Source organism: Tinamus guttatus, unplaced genomic scaffold (genome assembly GCF_059628265.1).
Source record: "Tinamus guttatus ecotype Peru unplaced genomic scaffold, ASM5962826v1 Tinamus_guttatus_pri_ptg000592l, whole genome shotgun sequence".
Taxonomy (NCBI): Eukaryota; Metazoa; Chordata; class Aves; order Tinamiformes; family Tinamidae; genus Tinamus; species Tinamus guttatus.
Window position 1 is genome coordinate 1383423 of NW_028289126.1, and position 23180 is coordinate 1406602.

Sequence of the window (23180 nt, forward strand, 5' to 3'; positions counted from 1 at the left end):
GAAAAGAAAAGAAAAGAAAAAAAAAAAAAAACGAAATTCTTTCACCCAAGGGCTTTAGAAACTTCTCCAGGTCCACCTCTAACAGAAAGTTCCCCCAAAGGTGCCAGGGGCTCGGTGTGACCTGCCTCCAGTCCCCCACTCCTCACACAGATCTCTGGATATTACAAGGAAAACTAGCGCCCCCAACGGCCAAAACGGCCGCTCGCGTCCCCAACGGCCGCTCCCGCCCCGCGCGCCTGCCACCAACGGCCTCAACGGCCGCTCCCGCCCCGCGCACCGGCCACAAGGGCCACTCCCGCCCCGCGCACCTGCCACCAACGGCCTCAACGGCCGCTCCCGCCCCGCGCACGTGCTCACAACGGCCGCTCGCGCGAGCGGCGCCGTTAGCGCTGCGGCTCCGGGCTGCCCCTGGGCGGTCCCTGTGTGCATTTTTCTCCGGTTTTCCTGCGGGACAAGGGGAAATATCCCGGCCGCGCGGTGCCGAGGGACGCGCGTTTCATTCCCCGGGGCAGGCGCCCCTGACGGAGGCTGGGCGGCCGTGGGGAGGGCTCCGCGGAGCGGAACTACTGCGTGAGGGCGCGGGCAGCCGGGCGCGATTAGCGGAGGGACCTTCCCCGAAGAAGCGGCCTTCCGCGCGCCGCGGCGGAGCCATGTCGGGCTTCAGCCCGGAGCTGATCGACTACCTGGAGGGCAAGATCTCCTTCGAGGAGTTCGAGCGGCGGCGGGAGGAGCGCAAGAGCCACGAGAAGGTGCGTGCAGCCGTGCGGCGCGCTGCGCAGCCGGAGCTGCGAGTTAGAGGGGCGGGCGCGGGCTGGCCTGTCCCGTCCTGGCCTGTCCCGGCCTTGGTGCTGTGCCGGGGGAGGCCGGAGAGTGGGGCGCAGAGGGGTAGTCGGGAGACAGGAGAAGCGAGTTTTCCTCTTAGGCTCCAGGCTCGAGCTGCACTGTCATAGGGGGGCAAGGCAGCGAATCCTGCCTGTTCTGTTCGCTATACACCGCTGATCTGCAGCCTGCGGCTTTGCTTTTAACGTTTCCCCTACATCAAAGCAGCTGGCAAGATGCAGACCACCTAAGCAATTGCGTGGCCTGCCTGCTTTCAGTTATGTAAGTTTTTGTTGTGTGCTGCTTGGTTTTTAATTATATGTGTCTATATAATTATTAATTTACATTGAAAAAAAAACTTTCTAGTCTTTAAAGTCACTAGGAACCTTTGAAAAGTGAAGAGTACAGCATTTTAGTTCGTGGTAGCATAGCTTGGAGCTGGACAGCAGGTTTTGGTGGAGAAGCAGTAGTGGTAAACAGTGGGCAGATTTATACCATCTTGTCTGTTTGATCAAAGGAAGAGATTCAGTCTGATGCCTTTTAGTAGTCTCCATGAGTTTCTGGCAGGAGAAGAGAGAGACATGTTTTGTGTTTATAAGTAGGCTGCTGAAACTACACTTTTAGGAGGAATCCTGTATGCTTGACTGAATGGAGAGCAGTACTTTGCCCTGTTCTTGTCAGAATGCCACGTAATTTCTCTGTATCTTAGCTTTCAAAGAGAGAGTTTAGCAGAAAGTGGCTCTTGTGAACAGATAAGGGACTTCTCAGGGACACCTTCTTACTGTGTGAAGTATTTTTTTAGTATTTCACACTGTGTTTAGAAAGGCAGGATCTGAAAGCATTTGTAACATGCTTGTGCCTGATTTCATCAACCACTTCATCTTACTTCAACATAATATCAAAGGAGCAACAGACTCCTTGCTTAAGTTAAAACTAACAGTCACTTTCTAAAAGACTTTGAGAATATAAATATCTTAAATAACATTGCTTTTGTTGTTTTTAAAAATCCTTTTTTTTATTTTTTTTTCTGCCTGTTTCACAAGCAGTGCAAAACCTAGTTCTAAAGATTGGGGAAATGGGAAGAAGTGGTATTGCAGAGTGTGTAACTGACATTGTTGATACTCATAGGATGGAGAAAATGCATCTGCGGAGGAAAATGCAGAAGACATAGATGCTCCATCTTCATCTGGCAAAGGATCTGGGAAATCCCAAAGTCAGGATGAAACAGACGGTAAATGTTAATACAATAATTTTAATGAAAAATGTTTCTAAAAGGTCGTTGAAAGCACCTGTTTTTTTGATACCTGACTTTGTGTAAGTTTCTGGCTGCTGCTTTGAACTTATGGGTATCGAAACATGTTATTAGGGCTTCTGTCTTCATGGTCTATTTTGATTTATATCCAGGCTTTAATTTTGTTCAATGCTTTTTAAAAAGCTGGGTTTAAACAGCCACAGTCATCTTTTTTCAGGGAAACTCTCCATCTCTTCCCCTCCTGATTCTACTGCATGAGTGTTGCCTTTTTCTACTGCCATCTAAAGTGAAAGAAAATAGAGTGAGCTGCCTGCTTCTGTGCCCCCTACCCTTATCCTTTGACCTATTTAGAGGTTAAGGGTAATTTCTCTCCTTTTTTTCCCTGGTTGGTTTTCTTACCAACCTGGGAGAGCTTGATACTACCTCAGGTGGTAATAACTCCTTCAAATCTCTTGCCAAAGTAGCCTTAGCTGCTTTTCTGTACTTGCAGGAAGTGGCAGGAAAAGCACTTCATTGATTGTTTAGTTTGTGCCGGGGTTAATGAACCTCGGTCCTAGTCCTCAGGTTGTGGAGTTGAGCTTGGAACTCAAGTTCTGCTTGGAATGCTACACAGAGTGGAACACCTGGAGTGCTGCAGCCTGTTTCAAACGCCTTTTTAAAAGCTGTACTCTGTGTGGTGCATTCTCATGGGATTGCCAATACTGTGAAATAGCAATATGCAGTTTTTGAAGTTTTTGATCTCTTGGTGTTCGTTATTGAACTCATTTTGCCAATTTTATCAAGTTCACATCATTCCCTTGCATCTATATTTATGACACACTTGAATTGCCTCATGTAAAATGTGTCTCACTGCGTACCTTCATTCCAAAAAAGTATGTACAGAATTCATCCTACAAACACAGAAAATGAATGCTAGCAATCTTGTTGGAGCTAGATCTCTGAGGTCAGTACTGGTCCCTCCTTTTTTCTAATGTACCTGAAATACTTCCAGCTGCTGCCTTCTGCTTGGTATTCGTTATACATATGTTTTTCCGGGCATACAATCTTTATCTAAGAAAAAACCCTCCTTTCCTAATATACTTGTACAACAGTGTTATTTCTGAACTAGTTACAGAGAACACAAAAATGTCAGGCACAGTCTTTAGAACCAAGGAAGCATAGGTAAGATTCATTCTTACGTAAAGAGTTAGAATTAGAACCAGACTCTTTTCTTTTTCCTTTAGATGCTTTATACCTAAATAAGAATGAAATCCATCAAATATTTTCCAAAGACTTTCAAATGCATAAACTCTGATGTAGTAAGAAGACCGTTGTTTGCAGGAGCGTGCTGCCGTAAGCAATACCTGATAGACAGATTCTTCTTCAGTCTCAAGTTTGTATTGTGGGCAGCTTCTATCAAAACTTCAGAAGCCCAATCCCTTGTTTGAAACCTTTCAACACTGCATGCTTTGGTGACTAGCAGATGAAGTGATACCTTTTAAAAATGAGAAGTTCTAGTCCTTTTTGCTTCAAAGTGCCCTTGTGGACAATTATAAGTCTGGCTTAAGTTTGTAATTTAAGTTGTAATTAAAAATGTTGAAATTGTTAAAATTTTTAATGTTTCAGGCATATGTTATTTTGAGCATATAGCATCCTATTCTTAAACTCTTTTTCTTTGGAGAAATGTAAATGCAAAACCCAGATTATTCACAGGAGTTAAATGGTACTTATTGTCTTGGATAGAGTGGTTACAAGATCTTGTTTTAAATTGCTGCTAAAAACTGGTTGCTGCTTTATTGTTCAGTATAATTATCTGTTCGCTTAGGCTCTTCAGCTGAAAAGTGTTATTCCAGCCGGCCAGTTCAGTGGCTGAAAATTGCTTAATAATCTTCTTGTATGGATTGAGGGGGAAAATGTTGAATAAACTTTTGCTTCATTCGGTGTGTTCCTCCATGCTCTTATTTCAAGAATTCCAAAAATGTTAGAGTCTGGGAGATACTAAGCATTGGTGATGAATAGCACAGAATCTTCAAGGCACAGAGGCCGTTGAAAGCTCTTCATTTCTGCAGGCCTCTTTCTTAAAGAAGTGCTATTTCAAATAGACTACTAATTCTGAAGAACTCATTTTCTCTGCACTTGTCCTGATAAAATAGTATGTACTCGTGATTATATTGCAAACCTTTTCTGCTCCTTTTTTAACCAGGAGAAACTTCAGATGGCGTCAGTAAATCAGTCCATCGTGTCTTTGCATCCATGCTTGGGGAAAATGAGGATGATGAAGAGGAGGAGGAAGAAGAGGAGGAGGAAGAGGAAGAAGAAGAAACTCCTGAGCAACCTACAGCTGGAGATGTTTTTGTGTTGGAGATGGTACTTAATCGAGAGACCAAGAAAATGATGAAAGCAAGTATTTACACTTCCTTTCACGTTACAACTTTATATGTATGGAAGCAAAGTAAATAAATGTCAGTTTGCATGGTTTTATCTACTTGTTGAGGAACTTGCCTGAAAATAGTTCTGTGTAGGATACTATTACTTATGTTATTGTACCATGTCTTTGCTTTTAAGAAAATTACTGCAAATCACTGTTTAAGAAATTTTCATGTTAGGAATACCTAGTTTAAAAAACAATGTGAGATTTGCTGTGTTTAGATTTTATTTATCCTGGTTATCAGTGTTATTCAACTCTTAAAAACTAGCAAGTGTTTCAGTTCTTTTAGAAAATATTTGAGTTCTTTTAATATCGGTAGTATTGATATATTTTGATATCAGACTCTATAAAAAGCAAGTGTAATACTTTTTGAATTTGGGCACAACTGAAACAAGAATAGAAACATTATTCCATTTCTATTTAGGAGAAGAGACCTCGCAGCAAACTCCCTCGTGCCTTGAGGGGTCTAATGGGAGAAGCTAATATCAGGTTTGCTCGAGGAGAGCGAGAGGAGGCTATTCTAATGTGCATGGAAATCATTCGACAAGGTATTTTATTCAACAAGGTATTATATATATAGTAACCTTTTGTTTTAAGAATGAGACGAAATTGCTGCCTAAATCAGGAAGTTCAGTGTGGCGTCACTGATTATAAAAATCTTCAAGGAAAGTCATCAGATATGTATGGTGGAATTAGCAATGTGTTCAGTGTATTTGCTTTTTAGTTTGGTGTGTTTAAAAAAAAAAAAAAAAAAAAAAAAAAAAAAAAAAGGCTGGAACCCTAATTCTGCAACGGCCTGGGCCTTTTCTTAGTTTATTTTGTTGCCTTTGTAGATTAAGGTATAAGTGTCTATCAATTTATGTATAAAAAGGAACTGGAAGCTTTGCTGAAAATTTCTTCTGCGTTTTAGCATAATAATGTTATTGGAGTAATGTTACTGTTTCAGCTAATTCCAATGAAAGAAAAGTCATTTGCTTTCAAGTTGTTTTTAAAGTAATAATTCCTAATCACTCTCTTTATTTTATAATAGCTCCTCTTGCTCATGAGCCGTTTTCCACTCTTGCCATGATCTATGAAGACCAGGGAGATATGGAGAAGTCCTTACAGTTTGAACTGATTGCAGCTCACTTAAATCCTAGTGACACTGAAGAATGGGTTAGATTAGCAGAAATGTCACTAGAACAGGACAATATTAAACAAGCTATTTTTTGCTACACAAAAGGTAATGTAGCAACTCTTCTAATATTTTAAAATGGATATTAGGTGCTAATGTTTTAATGACAATCATTTCATTTTTTGTTTTGCTTTGTTTTTTGTTTTCTAATTTAGTTTGCTTCAGCTTGCCAAGATCTGAGTATTTCATGTTCAGATTTTGGTGTCTGAATAATGTATAGTTAACCAGAAATATTCTTCTCTTATGAAAAGCTTGTGGTATAATAACATGTCCATTAATATTCAGTGGGCAAATTAAAAATAGCCTACGATTTGGGGGAGGAAGAGCATCTTGGTTGAATGCATTTTACCAGGAGCATGTATATGTTGCCCAAAATCTGGATTGCTTCTTTCAGGATGTAAATTCCTGTTAGCTCTTACTTGTCCTGAGATGATGCAGTTGTTTGCCGGGGCTTTGGCAGTTGGGTAGTCAGGCAGGCAGACACAGAACGTGTTGTTGCCTGTTTCTAAACTAACCTCCCAATGTGTTTTTCCCTGTGGTCGTAGCTCTGAAGTACGATGCAACCAACGTGCGCTACCTGTGGGAGAGAGCGAGCTTGTACGAGCAGCTAGGGGAGCACAAGATGGCCATGGATGGCTACCGACGGATCCTGAACCTCCTGGCTCCCTCCGACGGAGAGCGCTTCATGCAGCTGGCTAGAGACATGGCCAAGTAAGTTGCACTTAGGAATAGTACAATCCCATCTTTGATTCAGCTTTCCGGCGTTCCACAGAAACTGATGCTGATAAGCTTTGCAGCTGGTTCAGGCCAGAAATGTAGCTGAAATCAAGGACTGCAGCCTTACAGACCCATGCAGATGCATAGGTGTGCACCCCGCAACTGGCACCGTTCTTCCAAAATCTGGTGCCAGTTATCTAGGATAAATGAATTGTCTTGTATTCTTTTAGAGTAAGAGAATAAAATGTAAATACTGATTATTGAAAAAGTATCTAGAATGTAAAATTTTATAGGACTGCGATACATTTTTATTTCTGCATAATATCAGTGGAGACCTGGAATCTCGTTGCCAACAAACCCGTTCTTCACTTGTTTGCAGTCATCTCTACTTGCTTTGTAGAAAAGTTAAGTGCTTAACTTGCTTGTATAAAATAGCTCATTTAAGCCACTTAATTTTTTGTTCAGCATACAGCTTGTATTTCAGATTGTGATTTGCCCATGGAGGAAGTGCAAATTGATGTATTGATGTATACATTAATTACATCGAATTATTAATTTATCAAACGATTGCAAATTGTGTTTAAGGGGAAAAAAAAAAAAAACTCATTCTTGCTATCTCTGATTTTGTGGCCTTGAATAAAAACTTTCCTAATGAGCAGAAAAAAATAAAAGCAAAGGAATATGAAAATATTTTTGCTATCAGTCAAAGTGCGAAGTACCAGTTATTTCAAATAACAACTATCTCCTATCTGTGTTTTACAGGAGTTATTATGAAGCCAATGATGCTACCTCTGCTATTGAGATAATAGAAGAAGCTTTTACTAAACACCAGAGCCTTGTCTCCATGGAAGATGTTAATATAGCAGCTGAGCTATATATTTCTTCCAAACAGTATGACAAAGCCTTGGCGGTATGAGAACTAACTGCATTTGTGTCTAGTGTTCAGCACCTCTTTGCCCATCAAGAGGAACCGCTTATATTCCTGTAGGCCCGTAGCAACAGAACTGTTGGCATACAGAATACTTTCTACTAGTTTGTAGTAATTATCATTGAAATTAGAAGCTTGCTTTAATAAACTGGGGATGTGTGCTGTGCTAGATGGAAAGTTTTGGAGTACCCTTCTGTCCTCCTCAACCATTGCCATGATCTAAGCATCTGGAGAAGACCGTACTTGTAAGTAGGATCTGTGTGATTGTTGTACCGCCAGCACCAGGTGTTTTCTGAGGTGAATGTTACAAAAAATGAGACCAAAGTGTCTAATGGTTCAAAACTAGATCCTTAAGCTTTACCTGACCTACTTCTATTTGTATGAATATTTTTAGACTTAAAATATCAAGCAGTTTATTCTGAATCTCAGATATCAGGAATTGGAGAAGACTGCTGATCTGTTCCCAGTTCTTCTAGTGGTTAATTGCCCTCCCTTTTGAGTCAAGTTTCTCAGTTGGCTTGGTCTAGCTTTGAGAGGAATGAATTTAGCATCTGACCATTATTATAGCTTTTCCAAATAGATTAAGGAAACACCAATAGTTGGGACTTTCTCTTTTTGAAGGTTCTTATGTTCTTACTTGGTGATACTAAGTTTGTGTTTTTCCCTTTTCTCTTCTTAAGATTTCATTTAGATCTGATTCTGTCAGTGTAAAGCAACTTTAACCTGCAAATAACTCCTATAGCTCTTTTCTGTACTTACTCCTTTGTAAAAATCAAATGGCCGGTTCTATGTGCGCATTACTTGGCTACCAGCTTTACCAAAGTAGTACTTGGAGGCAAAATGGTCCCTACCATTTCCTCTTGGTGCTTCTCCTCTGTTCTGTTCCTTTGATGGTGTTTCTTGCTCCTAAATAGTTAAGTCTCTATTTGAGGTGGTAAACAGAGATGTTAATTGCTTTATTTCAGTCATTTGCTTTATTCTCCTGAATGTCACTTTATGTTTATTTATCACTCTACTTTGGCATTAGCAATGATTTAAATACTTGCTTTCTAATTCATGGACAAAAGTACCAGAGCATTGGATCTTAGATCAACAGTCCTTCACAGTGGTGCATTCTCCCTTTCTTGGCAAAAGCTTTCTGAGTTCTCTCTTTGATTATTTAATTCTATTTTGCATTGATTTCTCTATTGAATAATAGAAGTTTTCATGAGGTCATGATGTATAACAAACACTGATGTAAAATATCTGACTGTAGGTTGCCCTTTTTAGTTGAAACGGATCCTAGAGCTTCCTTGCGAAACTGTATTTGCCTAAGAAATTAATTGGAGTCCTTGGAGCACTTTGGAGAGATTTGTGGAGAACATAACTGCCTACTAGTGCTTCGCTTGCTCTTTGCGTCTACTAGAAGGCGTTCTAAAAAGCTAAAAAGGTTAAACACTACCCCCCGGGAAACAAAAGCAGCTTGTTTTTAATAATGTTTGTTGTGAAACTGTATCCATAATAACTCCCATATGAGGCAGTTCCCCCATATATCCTTTTAAATCAAAATCAAAAACATCAAAGTTACTCTTCTGTGTATGATTGATTTCTTTTTTTTTGTCTCTCTCTCTCTCCCCATTTAAGGTTATCACAGATTTTGCAGGAATTGTACTTGAAAAGAAAGTGTCAGAAAAAGATCCTACTGAGGAGAAAAAAGGTAAATAGTTAGCAAGTAGGACCCTGCTGTTCATATAATATGTAATAGTCCTTCCTGTTTCAACTCTTGGTTATTTTGATGCATGTTGATAAGCATTTCTGTCTTGAAACTCTTCAGTGTTTTAATGAGTTAAGTGGCATGACATGAACTTCTTATAAGATGTTATCTGATGACCAATTAGCCCTGGTGATTCATTAGGCACAAGGACTACTCTCCAGAGAGTTGGAGGCCTTTTAAAGTTCTAAACATTCCTCAGAGTATTCACAGGAGGCCAGGTACTGCTGCCAGCTTAATAGCTTTTGAAAAAAAAAAATTCTACGAGCTCAGTGGCATCTGTGGTTAAGAATTTTGCCCTTTGACCTGAGGCTGATATTTTTCATAAGTTCTACTTCTTTTACTACCAATTTAAATGTTTTGGTGTGTGTAGATCTAGGGATCTTGTGTTTGCACAAAATAGGCCTTCTTAGAAAAATTTGCTTTATGAGAGTCCTTGACTGAGTCGGAAAGTTTCTGTTTGATGGGCTAGAGAATGATCACAGCATGTCAGCCTCTTAAACAGGCAGTCTGTTCTGTGGTTAAACCAGCCAGTGTCTCAGCCTGTTTCAAGACCAAACCCCATGCAGGCGTAAGACCATTTTGTTGAATCTTTGCTTGAATAGAGCAGGTAAGATACAAGAGAACAGTGAACATAGTACAAAAAAACTGTCTTCATAGAGACTTTGAGGAGGTTATTTATAAAGAGTAAAATTGTGAATTTAGGAATTAAAGCACATGGTGTTGCAAATTATGTAGAGTATGTTATTTACTAACACAAGCTTTTTGTGACCCAGAAGCTTATTTTTCCTTCTACCCAACACTGCTTTGTAAGTTTAAGTGCTTCCTGTTCTGCTGTTTTTCAAAAGAATGTCCCCTTTTTGTTTTTAGAATCTGTAACCTGCTAATCAGGGTATGAATTCAAAATCAAGTAACTCTTTGCTTAGCTTCTGTTACTGAGAATAACCTGTTTTTGTTCAAAAAAGATACAGCCGCACCGACTGAAGCTCAGGAAAACCAGGAAGCAGTAGTTGACTGTCAAGATAATCCAGCTACTGAATCCAATGCTACAGGTAATAAATTTTAGAATTTAATGTAAGTCTGTAATTGGGCCACATGCTCAGGAGTTTGATTGCAATCATATAAAAATCAAGAACGTTTCCTAAGGGCAGAGAAATGGGGATTGATCGGAAAAAATTCCTTGGGCACACTGTGCCTTGCTCAGAACTTACTGCTTCTAGCCTAGGCCACCACTTAAGTCAAAAACATCCTTCAAGAACTTAACTTTTTATGTTTTTATTGGTTTGTAAAAACATATATCAGTAGTTGAACGATGACTATCTGCTTGGCATTAATCTGCTCAGAGCATGAAGAATTCATTTGCATTTCATGATCTGCACTAATTGAATGTCAATTTGGAAGGTAATAGTGAAGCTTTGTGTTAGAAAGCAAAGGATAATTGTTATAACCTGAGAAACGTGTGCAGGTCAAATGGAAAAATTTAGGTGGAACAACACTTTAACAGGATATTTATAGGGATTTAGTGACTGAATATGAATAACATAGGAAATACGATAATGAAGTTTTGTTGTGTGACCTTTAGTTTGGCAACGTTGACTTGGATACCTATTTTATCTCATGTAGCACGGTTGTGGTAACACCTGGAAGGAATACAGTCAGGTGAGATGTTAGATTTTGTAGTTATATGCATTTCACCATGAGTAGAGCCAGATCCCTGATACCCAGGACTTAGTTTAATGAGGACAAAGAGCTTAGCATGGGACATTTTCTTGAGAAGATGAGGACAAGAGGGTATAGGTGAATGGCCGAAGGAAAGGTTTGTGACACAGGCTCCTCTCACTCCAGAGGAGAAGGGCTCTGAGCACATCCTGCAGGATCCTGCAATTGAAATCAATACAAACTTAATGTTTGGGGTCACAGAAAATAGGAAGTTACCTCTTCCCTGACAGCTGAAGCAACGGAAGCGGGAAGAGAGTGCCTACACCAACATCTGCAGGAGCTGCCAAGATGGGATAAGCAACATGGTCTGGAGAGGAGGGAGCTCTGGGAGGTTCTTGTGGGTTCAGAATGTGGGTTCAGAAAATATGTGGGTTTGTTTGTTTGTTTGTTTTTCCCTCCCAGCTGTGGAGAAAGTCAGCTGCTGCATACCCGAGGGGGTTCCAATAGACATTACGGTCAAGCTGATGGTGTGCTTGGTTCACTTGAACATCCTGGAGCCGCTCAGTGTGAGTAGAGACTGACCCAGAGGTTGAGGGAAGTTCTTCCTAACAAGCAAAATACTTCTCCTACCTTCAGGTGACTGAAGGCCTTGGGAGGCTGGGGAGGTTCTCCCAGACAGAGATGTAGTCAATCTCCTTTGTCAGCATTTATTTCACAGTCCTGATGGAGTGAGATTAACTGTGGAAGTTCCAATAGTGGAAATACTGTTCCTTATAAACATTAACGAATCATCTAGATAAATTACCCCTCCTGTGGAAGTATCAGGACAGTGAATCACAGCTGTTGTGCTGTGACAATCCCAGGACACGTTGCATATATCTTTTCATCTTCTTGAATGCTGAAGGACACAACTTCCTTGCTTTTAAGCCCTAAAGCTGCTAAATCTAAAAGCTGTTTTTAACTGAAATTATTTCTTGCACTCCACCCTGATGGGTGCTATCACCCCCTGGACATGAAAAGAATGAAGAAGGTGACTAAGGTAACTTTTTCAGGAGTTTTGAAATTGACATCTCTATTTTTCACTTTTAAACTAAAATTTTAGATAAAGGATGTGTAGTTCAGAATGCAAGTAGAATGAAAAACATTAAAGAAATGTTAGTTCTGCAATTGTGTAAGTGTGACCAGTGGTGGCTTATTTTTTATTATTGTTTTTTAAGCCTCTTTTGACCACTCTGGTGGAACAAAATCCAGAAGAGATGGGCGACTTGTATCTGGATGTTGCAGAGGCCTTTCTGGATGTTGGAGAGTACAACTCAGCACTGCCTCTCCTGAGCGCCCTGGTCTGTTCCGAGCGGTACAACTTGGCTGTTGTCTGGCTTCGGCACGCGGGTGAGGAGGAGCAGGGCTGCCAGCACGGGAGCTGGGAGGTGGAACACAGCGTGGGGCATTCGCAGCTCCCGGTGGTTAAGATCCCCGGAATGTTCAGTACATGTCAAATGAGAATTAGTATTTGCCAAACTAAACTTGGGAGTGTGTTACAACAGCCCTGTCTTGGAGGCTTTTGCTGGCTTTCATGTCATTTGAAATGTACTGCAACTAAGAATACTTGGTTTTAGCTTAACGAACAGCATTTATTCTGCATTCCATTCTGTGTCAACTGGTAAGGCTTTAAGTGACGCTATAGATGCCTCAGTGCCTATTTCTGAGTACTGAGAAATTGTTATTACATGTTTTTGGCGGCTAGTAAAACTAAAACTGCTAGTAAAACTTCTAGTACAACTAAAAGACCATCTGAAACATATACGATGTGAGCTATTTTTCTAGCCACTCCTGTTTCTGCCATTGAAGCGTATTGTGCTGTGCCTGATGTTTCTAGAGTGCCTGAAAGCTTTGGGCCACATGGAGCGTGCTGCAGAGAGCTATGCCAAGGTGGTTGATCTTGCCCCATTGCATTTGGATGCAAGAATCTCCCTGTCAACACTTCAGCAGCAGCTGGGCCGGCCTGAGAAAGCTCTGGAGGCTCTAGAACCAATGTACGACCCAGACACACTGGCTCAGGACGCTAACGCTGCCCAGCAGGTGGGTCCGGTGTGCTGCACTCCCAAATTAAAATACGTTGCGCTGCCGAAGACCACAGTGTTTTGTAAAAGACTCCAACCATGTAGGACCGGGGAGTGAGCCTACAGCTTGGTGAGCCGTGGCAGCACGACGAAGGATCGGGTACTGAGCACCAGAGGTGCTTCCTTGGGACTCTTCCTCCCTGGCTCTCCCGTCGGGAATTTCTGCTTCCCACCTGCTTACTCTGGCAGATGTGCAGCCTCTTGGCTGCTGAGAGCTGGTCTTGCCACCAGCTGCTTTACATCATGGTCATCACTAGGCACTTTCTAGAAGCACCTTTGCTGTAGGTGAGAGCTATGCAGTGCCTTTCTGAAATTCCAGAGTATAAAACAGTAACTGCTGCAGGGAAGTTTGACAGTCTCATATGCCGCTGCTAAGATGGTTACAACTTCCAAGAACTTTCTACAGCCTTATTTGTACCGCAGAGTTAAAATTGTGTTTGTTTTATAAGCTCATTCTTCATGTAAATAGTTAAATGACCATGTTTAATGTTGCCTAGGAATTAAAGTTGCTGCTCCACCGTTCAACACTCCTGTATTCCCAAGGGAAAATGTACGGTTATGTAGATACTCTACTTACGATGCTGGCAATGCTGCTGAAGGTAAGCTAATCATTACAGCTATGCTAAGATAAAGATCAAACGTGAAGAAAAGTAGTGCTTTCAAAATATAGCTGTGTTCATAATTTTATTAGATAGCAGATCTGCAGTGAGCTTATTAATTCTAGCGGCCTGTAGTATTGATGTGTGTGTCTGCAGTGTTCGAAGTGGTACGTTATTTCTGAGCATAGTTTTTAATATGGCCATTTCAACTGCTCCACGTTTCTTTTAGTCAGCATAGTGCTTCCTTAAAACTTAATGTAAATAACGTATTTCCACAAATCACTTTTAAATATATTTTATTTAAATAAAGTTAGTAGTTTTATCTTTTTCCGTTGCAAGACGAGCAAAGCAGCATTAGCTTCTTCATGCAGTACATACAGTGGTGCTCATGGATTTGGGATAAGTGGTTTGGACTCTTTATGGGGAGTTGAGTGTTTAGATCTCAGTGTATCCATCAGGTGGCAGGTAGAGACAGGCTCTGCTGCACTGTTTGGGTAGCTCAATATCTGCATATTTCTGAAACTTAACTCTTGTTATGTGTATGTGCACCTACTTACAATTTGACAAGGAGGCTCCAACCCCTGGAAAAGTCTTTTATGTTTTTAGAGAGTTTATATCTTCTTTTTGCATAGCCTGGTTTGTACTGGAGCATAAAGCAATGGGGAGCTAATGCCCTTGTGGGAATGTTCACCCCACAATGTTTTTGCCTTCATTTCTAAGTTGCAGGGTGTTTTGGAATGCTGCACAAATGGATTGGCTGTGAAGCTCTCCATGTTCTTGGACATACTTGTGTTTGCTTCTAGGTAGCAATGAGCCGAGCTCAGGTGTGCTTGATATCCAGCTCCAAATCTGGAGAGAGACACCTCTATCTTATTAAGGTGTCAAGAGATAAAATTTCTGACAATGACGACCAAGAGACAGCAAATTGTGATGCCAAAGGTAACAAATGTTTATTAAAAAGAAAGCAATAAGCTTAACTCTTTAGTTCTGAAAAACAAAACAAAAAGATTGCTGTTTTACATACTGAATACATGTAGGTCACATTAATGGGGCAGGAAAGGCAGCAAAAATGAAGAAAATATAACTTAAGGGAAATATCCCCACTCGAGTTAAAACAATTAATGTTACAGGGAAAAAAAAAAACAAGTTAAAAAGGACCTTTGAAGAACACTTGGTTCAGTATTCATTTTCCTCAGAGCAAATGCTCTATATGTAACTGTGGAATTGTAGAAATATGTTTTAATGTTGTGAGTTTGGTCCAAGTTTGTTTGGACCATGTTGCTTTCTGGTGCTTTCTTAAGCACTTTTTTGGTGTATTAAGAGTATTTGTAGTACGTTTACAACTTTAACTTGAAGAAAAAAAAAAAAAAGCTTTACTGACTTTATTTTCAGCAATTTTTGCTGTTCTCACAAGTGTCCTGACAAAAGACGACTGGTGGAACCTCCTCCTGAAGGCTATATATTCCCTGTGTGACCTCTCCCGGTACAAGGAGGCAGAGCTACTTGTGGATTCCTCTCTGGAATATTATTCATTTTATGATGATAGGCAAAAACGCAAGGAGCTGGAATACTTTGGGCTCTCCGCCGCAATTCTGGACAAGAACTTCAGAAAAGCTTACAATTATATCAGGTGGGGAGTTGAGAAAGTAGCATAATTTGTTCTGTAATTGCTTCCACCAAGGCTGTAGTTCAACTGCTGAAAATATTTCTGAAGGAACCAGACTGATGCGTTCCAGGCTTCCCTTAAAAAAAGAAGCCTCTTGAAACTGGAAGGGTTTGTGCCAGCCTTGGATTCCAAAGCAAGCTGTAATGCAATGAGCTGTTTCATTTGGCCAGAACTTTGTTGTGCTTTACTCTCTTTGCGTCAGTCACGGATCTGCCATTGGCACTTTGAATGTCCCTGCACTTGAAGTTTCTCTGGACTGAAGTTGTATCCCAGATGTGACATCTGTACATGTGGCTATGTAGTAATGACTCATTTCTTGCATGTTTTCTGTTCTGTAGAATAATGGTGATGGAAAACGTCAATAAGCCTCAGCTCTGGAACATCTTCAATCAAGTCACCATGCAGTCTCAGGATGTCCGTCACCATCGCTTTTGCCTCCGACTAATGCTGAAAAACCCGGACAACCATGCGCTGTGTGTCCTCAATGGGCATAATGCCTTCGTGTCTGGCAGTTTCAAACATGCTCTTGGTAATACCATTCAAGAAAGCTAAGGCTGTTGGTATTCCTATATTCCTTTCACATCATCTGTCTCATGTTCTCAGTTATCCTTAGAGAGATTTTGTTTTTCCCCCTAGTTTTTTTTTTATGTTGAAAAATGATAGGGAGTGTTAAATTAGTGCTTTAATTACGTAGTATTTAAATCAAAGCACTGCTAAATAATTTTGCTAATAAAAATGAAGCAGACATTTCAATTTTAAAATACCTGTCCTGTAGCTTAAATTTGCTAAGCAACTTTTAAGATAAAGTCTAAGAGTAATAAAGAATAAGAACGAAACAAAATGGCTCAAAGAGCAAATACAGTCAATTGGCTATTTTAAGCAGGCCTTTGAGAGAAACCTCCTGCTTTTTAAGTCCAGCCCTGTTGATGGCACAACTGAGACCGGTGCAGTTGTGCTGTGAGGAGCCTGCACTGTTGCCTTCCACACAGTCTCTGAACATGGTGACTAGAGGAGAGAGGCTTCAGTTCATGTCCTGTAGTCATCCTATTGCCTGAGCTAGTGAGGGTGTTTAAGGGGCCTCATTTCAGAGCACTGACTTTGCTTGACTTGGTAGTATTGGGTTACAGGCTCTAAAGCTGGGCACTAACCCTGGGCACCCGAAATGGCTTCTCTCGTTGGCAAATCAAGGGTTCCTGCTTCGTTCTGAACAAGTGAGACTTCGTTATTGACTCCAGGGGGAATCCTCTTATCCTCAGTCTGATGACTGATCACTTGACATTTTAGTGAAAAAAGCTCATTTTGCAATGTCAAGACTATGCAAATGCGTATGCTGCTAGAACTAGTTCTACTATATATTTTTATTTTAATAAAAAACCAGTAAGATACTTCAAGCAACCTTGATGTCCTTATTCAGAAGCAGTGATCATGACTCAGATACTCCCTGTAATGTTGGGCGCTTCAGAGCCCCATGAAGATCGTGCTGAAGAGCTTAGCACCTTGTCCTATTTTGTCTCCAGATGAATGATCACTGAAAAGAAGCAGTAAGTAGCTGATATGCAGTCTGCTTCAAGAGCTAGTGATTAGTTCAGGGAACTTTTAATTAAAAAACAACCCCCCCAAAGTGTCTATATGCTCATGTTCCACAGCAGTCACTACTTATTACTGTACTATATAAAAGCCTCAGTCACAGACCAAGGCTCATATTGTCCTAAATTCTACATAGTGAGGTTATCTTTTGTTACACCACTTACCTCTTCTTACTGTTAAATAACACTGATACTTATTTTTATCAGCAAAGGGTGTATGGTTAATATACTGCTTAGTGATTCTAGCTAGAGCAGAGAAAACTGTGCAGCTGGTGTAAACACTGATAGTTCAATCCAAGCAATGAAGCTGGACTTCGAAAGCAGATGCGGTTGTCTGCAGCAGTAGTTCTCAACACCGCTAGATTATAAAATGCAGCAAGGAGTTATTTCCCTGCTGTGTCCAATTCTTTCCTGCTCACATTTTTCTATCACAGCCCATACTCGTGCTTCAGGGCCCAGGGAGTGCTAAAAATATCAAGTCCTTTTATACTAACGTTTTTCATATCTATTTTGATGTAGTTATCCTAAACTCTTACTTTTCTTACTTCACACTTCCAATGTGGGTAATTGGGGTTGTCACCTCCTTCTCCTCCCTTCTAGCCCCTCAAATTCCCACATTCTCAGGGGTTGCTTTTCACCTGCTTGCTTCCAGGCCAGTACGTGCAAGCCTTCCGTGCCAAGCCGGGGGAGCCCCTGTACAGCCTTTGTATTGGCTTAACGTTCATCCACATGGCTTCCCAGAAGTACGTGCTGAAGAGACACGCTCTCCTGGTGCAGGTAAGCTCCTGGGGCCTGCAGGGGGGCCTCGCGCGTGAGGCGTAGACACTTACGGCTACAACACTCTCAAATGGTTGAAGTAACTTGTAGTAACAAATATGGCATTTCAAAACACGGAACTGAAGGAAAATGAATACCCGAGTATGATTTTGAACAGTACCTCTGTGCATCAGGATCTCCGGTCCTTTATGTTGACAGTAGCTTGTTCTGCTGTGTTTGTAGCAGCTGCTGGCTGTTTGTTTGTGCAAATGTTAGTAATTCCAGTCTTGGTGGCTGTAGCCTGGATTTTTTTTTCCCTACTTTTCCCCCCAATATTGTGTTATACTTGCTATTTTGTTTCTAGAAAGTGCTGTAAAGTTGAAACTATGCCACGTGTTCTAGGTGCCTGCATCTCACAAACTGCATATTAAACTTCAAATTTCAAAGGTCTTTTTTTTTCTTTTCCTTCCTTTTTTTCTGGTTTTTTTTTTTTTTGGGTGCCTGTGTGTTGTTATCACTGTAAAGATTTTGTAAACTCCTTTTGAAACTACCCTGGGTTTTCAGCTTCCTTATACTCCTTAAATCTTTTTTTTCTGCTCTTTAAATCTCCCAGTTCCAGTGATAAACCACAGGCTCTTTGCTTTTTAAAGGCTTTTTAAAGTCATTCCCTTCATTCTGCATAAATGCTCTCATTAGTGAACATTAGTTTGTTAAATTCGGTTTTATAAATTTGCTGTGATTTTGGTAGCTCCCAGGTGGTAGAATATATGTGGATCCTGAGCTCTGGTAATTTATAAAGTTGCTGGAACAATTGGAGATTTTACTGATTTTTAACAGAAGAGCTATAGATCCTCTGCTGCTCAAAAACAAGAATAATTCTGTCTGTATAAAACGTGGACGCAGTTTGAGCTTGCAAAATATGGTCTAATTTTATTATTTCTAGCCTTTCTTATCTGGGCTGCTCCGTTCTCCTTTTATAATGTACTTGAAAAATGCCCTATTTATGTTACCCTCTGGTGACACGGTTCCTGGCCTTCTCACTTCGTTCCTGTTTGCTACACTGGGTATTTTTGCATCCCCTCCTGCTTGCCTGGGAATGCAGCGACGATGACGAACTGGTGACCTAAATTATGGTGATTAGCTGCCTGGGCCTGAGCTAATCCAGCATGTGAAGGAGCTCTCCTCTCTAATTACCAACATTGCCTTGGGAAAGAAAGGCCTCTGTTTACAACAGGATCGGCACATTCCACAGAGAGAGCAAAATGAGATGGAAATTACTGCACAGGATGGGGGGAGACCTGTGCTCAATTTTCCATTCTGAATTAGACTCTTCTGCCTTAAACTCTGAAGTTTTCCACAGGGCTCCCGCATGTACTATAGCATGAATCTTAATCTGAAATAATAACTGCATGCCCCTTTTTCACGCGTTGTTCTGCTCTGGGGCTAGCTCTGCTCCAACGCTCCTCAGCTTTATGTCACCGTGCAAACACTGAATGCCAAGCAGTCCCTAACGCCCCAAGCTGGTAGGCAGTGGCATCCTGGGCACGGGAAACAAAACTGCATCTTTAGAGCGAGGTCAGGTGCAGATGAGGCCTGTGTGTCCCAGCAGTGCCTACAGTGTCCGTGTTCCCCGCCGCATCCTGCTGCATCCCGCACGGTGCAGGGCGCTGTGCAAGCCAGGCGTGTACGCCCACGCCTGGTGCCTTGGGATTCTGCTGGTCATATACTTTGAATGCTTGGCCGTATATTTTAATTTAAAATAAAACAACATCTGCAGGATGTTTCCCCTTTAAATTTGTTAAGAGTACAGCAGTGGAATTGCTGGGTTTGAGCTCCCCCTCCAAGTCTACTGTGGACTTAGCAGTGCAACAGCTGCTGGCTTAAAGAAGTGAGGTGGATTCTTGGTACTCAGGATTCATGATTTTTTTTTCACTTTTATTTAATGATTTCATTCTTGGCCACTTTATAAAATGATCTGCTGGTAACACTTTTTTGCCAGTGTATTTTATCCTTTCCAGAGGGGAACACTCACATTGTGCTTGATGTGTGAACAGGGGTTCTCCTTCCTTCACCGCTACCTGGACCTGCGAGGACCGTGTCAGGAATCCTTCTATAACCTGGGCCGGGCCCTTCACCAGCTGGGGCTGCTGCACCTGGCCCTCCACTATTACCAGAAGGTGCTTGAACTTCCTCCCCTCGTCCTGGAGGTACTGGCTCTTTCTAAATTATGTGCAGAGAACAAAGTCAGGACAGTGCTAGTTATATTTCAACCACAGATAAAAGGAGTCCATAAAATCTACATAGTTTGGCTTTCCTTTGACACTTGCTTTCTCTGTGGTTAAAAGCCCCAATGTGGATTTCAGTGATCTTGGCCTAATACACAAGGGAATTTCAAATTATCGTGTGTTTGGAAGGATTTAATGCTTGGTTGAAGTAGAATCAAAAAAACGTTGCTGAACACTTGCACCTGAAAAACTGTCTGAATTGGATACAGCTTACTTAATACGGACTGGGTGCCATAAACTTGAAGTGTCTGTTTTAAATTGCTATAAAACAGCGTGCTGGAACACAAGTCAATAGTAGATCAAGAACTTGACTAAATATATCTGTGCCATCTTTTTTCTCTAATAAGTAGATGTGCATCAGATGATTCTAATTGAAAATCTGGTCTGAGAGCAAATTTTTTGCCTATTTTTCTGGCATGAATGGGTAAAAAAATGACAAATGTATTTAGAAAACAGGAAAACTTCAGTAAAGTAAGAAAAGGGCAGTTAGTCATCAACATGTGATGGGAAGTTCAGAGCAGCAGTTCTTTTTACCATGTAAAAGATACATGTAAGTGTCACATTCTGACTATAGAAGCAAATATATCACATGCAAACACAAATTATGATGTTACTTTCCTGTTTTATGAGTTGGCTACCTTGTTTACAGCTAATGCTTTGGGTATGTAATTATGTAATTTTTGGTGACTCACAAAAGGTGGAAACAGAGGGAGGACAAAAAGAATACTATTTTTTAGCTTCTGTACAACTTGGAGCACATAAACTATAAATAGATGACTTGATTTCAATTAAATCAGTATCATGTTTCAGTTTTACACTATCTTTGCACGTAGATAACTTTTTCATCATTATTCTTACAGGGTATAGAAGCTGATCAGACAGATTTGCGACGAGATACTGCCTTTAACTTGTCCCTTATCTATCAGAGCAGTGGAAATTTAAGAATGGCTCAGAAGATGCTGTATACTTATGCCGTTGTATGAGGAGCTTTGCGGCACAGGGAACACGACCGTTTTGTATTAATCTTCTGCATGGTGCACTGCAGGGGAGACTGGTTTTATATACAGATTTTTCTTCAAATCACGGAATCGTAGAGTCACGATGGTCAGAACAGACCTTCCTGGTCAGAGACGTGACTTCTGCTGTATCTAGTTGCAGGTTTTCTACTCCTGACCCCTGAACCGTGTCACACGGGACAAGGCCAGCGCTGCCCTGCTTGCACCGCGTGAGGACGCGGCCGTAGCTCTGCCTGTCCCCTTCGAGCAGTCTCTGTAAGCTAATGCGAGCTGAGAGCACTGCGCTTCAGTGTCCCCTGCTTAGGAAAGATTGACAAAGAAGTGCAGTGCTTGAAGTCACTCCCAGTGAGGGTGTTCAAGAAGCCAGAACCACTGGTGGCGACTGCCTCCCTGCCCCTGTGAAACATAAAACTGTTACACAGAAGGAAGAGCGGACTTGGACGAGAGGATGGAGCACTCGGTGTTTCCAGATCTGGAAAGGAGTTCTTTTAGGCTAGGAGTTCGTTTTTGTAGCAGCAGGCCTGTTTCAGGAAGGTTGAATGAGATGTGTATTTTTGCCCCGTCTCAGTGCAATCAGTTTGACCTGTCCTTCTTAACAGTTTAATAAAAATTCTGAGGTTTACAATTACATGTTTATACTCATTCTGTATACCATAATAATTTCACTCAAATCATTGACTGCACTTAAGGAAGGAGTCTAGTGTGGTCTAGACTGCTTTCAAAGTTTAGAGTTTTATCCCAAATCAGGTATCAATTAATGTTAAATATCAGGCCTCAGTAGTTACTGATCCTGCAGAGGGCAGCAACGTGATAAATTACAATTTTCCTGAAATTACAATGTTTACAGAAAAGAACAGCATGATCTTGTCTATTGTGTTATACTCGGTTGTTTTGGGTAAGTTTTGTATAGCGTGCCCCCTTCCCCCCCCACTGCACACACAGATTTTGAAAATAAAGAGCTTGTTTGGGGCTTTCAGAAAGATACAGCCTCCTAATCCATCTCTTCACAGAAAAATGCAATTCTTAATTGGTTTAATTCCATAATTGGGGTAGTTTGTGCAAAGATGGCCATAAGGTAACTCAAAAGATTTCCTCTTCCTGCAAGGTCAGGATGGAAGACCAGTGCAGGGCCCCAGCTGCCCCTGCTGTAACATGCATGGCAGTGGCCCCAAGTCTCCCCCAGGAAAAGGCAGTTTTTGGCAAGTGCTGGCCCTCCTTTAGAGCTGGCACCGCGCAGCAGAGACACTAAAGCTGGGAGTTTCCAGGCTCCATGGCTTTAGCAGGAACGTAGCTCACTGCAGCCAGACACCCTGCAGAGGCAACACCTCCTGCAGGGCTTGAGCTGCCCCCAGACCTGTAATTCTAAAGCCACCAGGCTGCTGCCGCTGGCCCTGCCGTGGTTCATGGTGCAGACAGGCCCTGAGCACCCCCGAGGGGCAGACGGCTGCCAGGAGCGCCGTGTTGGCTAGCGAGCCCATGCCAAAAGCAGCTCCAAACACAGCACATCTGGGCCAGCTCTTTCCTTCTATGCATGACTCAGGGCTGCTTTACTTGTGCAGCCAGCGGCTTTGGGCATTGCTAAAGCCATGAGTACCCTCATGCCGCAGTAAGCAACAATCAATTGCACCTTAGCTTTTCCCCTTGCTCCCTAAACATGTATGTTTTGGGGGGGAAAAAAAAAAAAGCAACAGGGATGTATTGCCTGTGGAGTAGAATATTTCTATATGAATACAAAACCAACATTAATTATCACAGCTATAAAATCAGACTTTGTATTTAAATATACAAAGCAACTGTAGGTAGATAGTTCTTCTGCCTCCCTTTCTTGAACAAAGGAGGAGCAAAGCCCAACCCCACTGTACCACGTAATGACACGCACAGTTTGCACCGTATGCCAGGTAGAGCTGCTGAGGGAAACCTGAAGGCAGGGGGTGCTCTCAACACGCAGGTCACACAAACGTCCTTGCCGGGTCTTCTCCTCTTGCATTGGCAAATGTCACAGCTGTTTGTCCCGTGAGACAACCTACTTGAGCATCAATAAATTCATGAGTGAATATTCATGATTTCCAGTTATTTAAAAAAGTATTAAATTGCAAGCTCTATTCTAAAGGAGTTTTTCAGCTGTGCCTCTTGGTACAGTGTGAGTTATCACCCCCTGAAAGACGAGACTAGGTTGCAGCCCTGGCTGCTCTCTGCCTGGGGCACGAGGGCGGTAAGAGGCACAGAACTGAGTTAAACCCTTGCTGAGATGGCAGCAGGTGCTGCACATGCCAGTCGGTCTGTGACGGAGCTGTCTCCGCTGGGACTAACTAGTCACATTCCAGTGGCCTCCTTTTTTTAAAACGGCATCAAAGATTTAATGACAAGCATCTCAGTGAAAGATACGTCAGCTTTAACAGTCTGCTTAGCAGACCCGTGTTCCTAAGCATGTCTGTTTCCTTCAAGG

The 23180-nt window shown here is 41.7% G+C and overlaps 1 protein-coding gene across 1 annotated transcript; it reads left to right on the plus strand.

The window, feature by feature from the left end:
• The first annotated feature begins 621 nt into the window (after positions 1-621).
• On the plus strand, positions 622-20736 carry GTF3C3 (general transcription factor IIIC subunit 3). Its single transcript, XM_088534717.1, has 19 exons — positions 622-749; positions 1948-2050; positions 4254-4450; positions 4903-5026; positions 5509-5700; positions 6198-6363; positions 7132-7279; positions 8921-8993; positions 10013-10099; positions 11169-11272; positions 11924-12095; positions 12583-12785; positions 13324-13425; positions 14229-14364; positions 14818-15055; positions 15430-15620; positions 17330-17454; positions 19488-19640; positions 20579-20736. The coding sequence occupies exons 1-19, from the start codon at positions 651-653 to the stop codon at positions 20699-20701; spliced, it is 2736 nt and encodes a 911-aa protein (XP_088390843.1). The 5' UTR covers positions 622-650; the 3' UTR covers positions 20702-20736.
• The last annotated feature ends 2444 nt before the right edge of the window (positions 20737-23180 follow it).

Coding starts and splice junctions, on each gene's coding strand:
- GTF3C3 (XM_088534717.1), top strand. CDS start 651: ATGTCGGGCTTCAGCCCGGAGCTGATCGACTACCTGGAGGGCAAGATC. Junction 6,364..7,131: donor CTGGCTAGAGACATGGCCAA/GTAAGTTGCACT, acceptor TGTGTTTTACAG/GAGTTATTATGAAGCCAATG. Junction 15,621..17,329: donor CAGTTTCAAACATGCTCTTG/GTAATACCATTC, acceptor GCTTGCTTCCAG/GCCAGTACGTGCAAGCCTTC.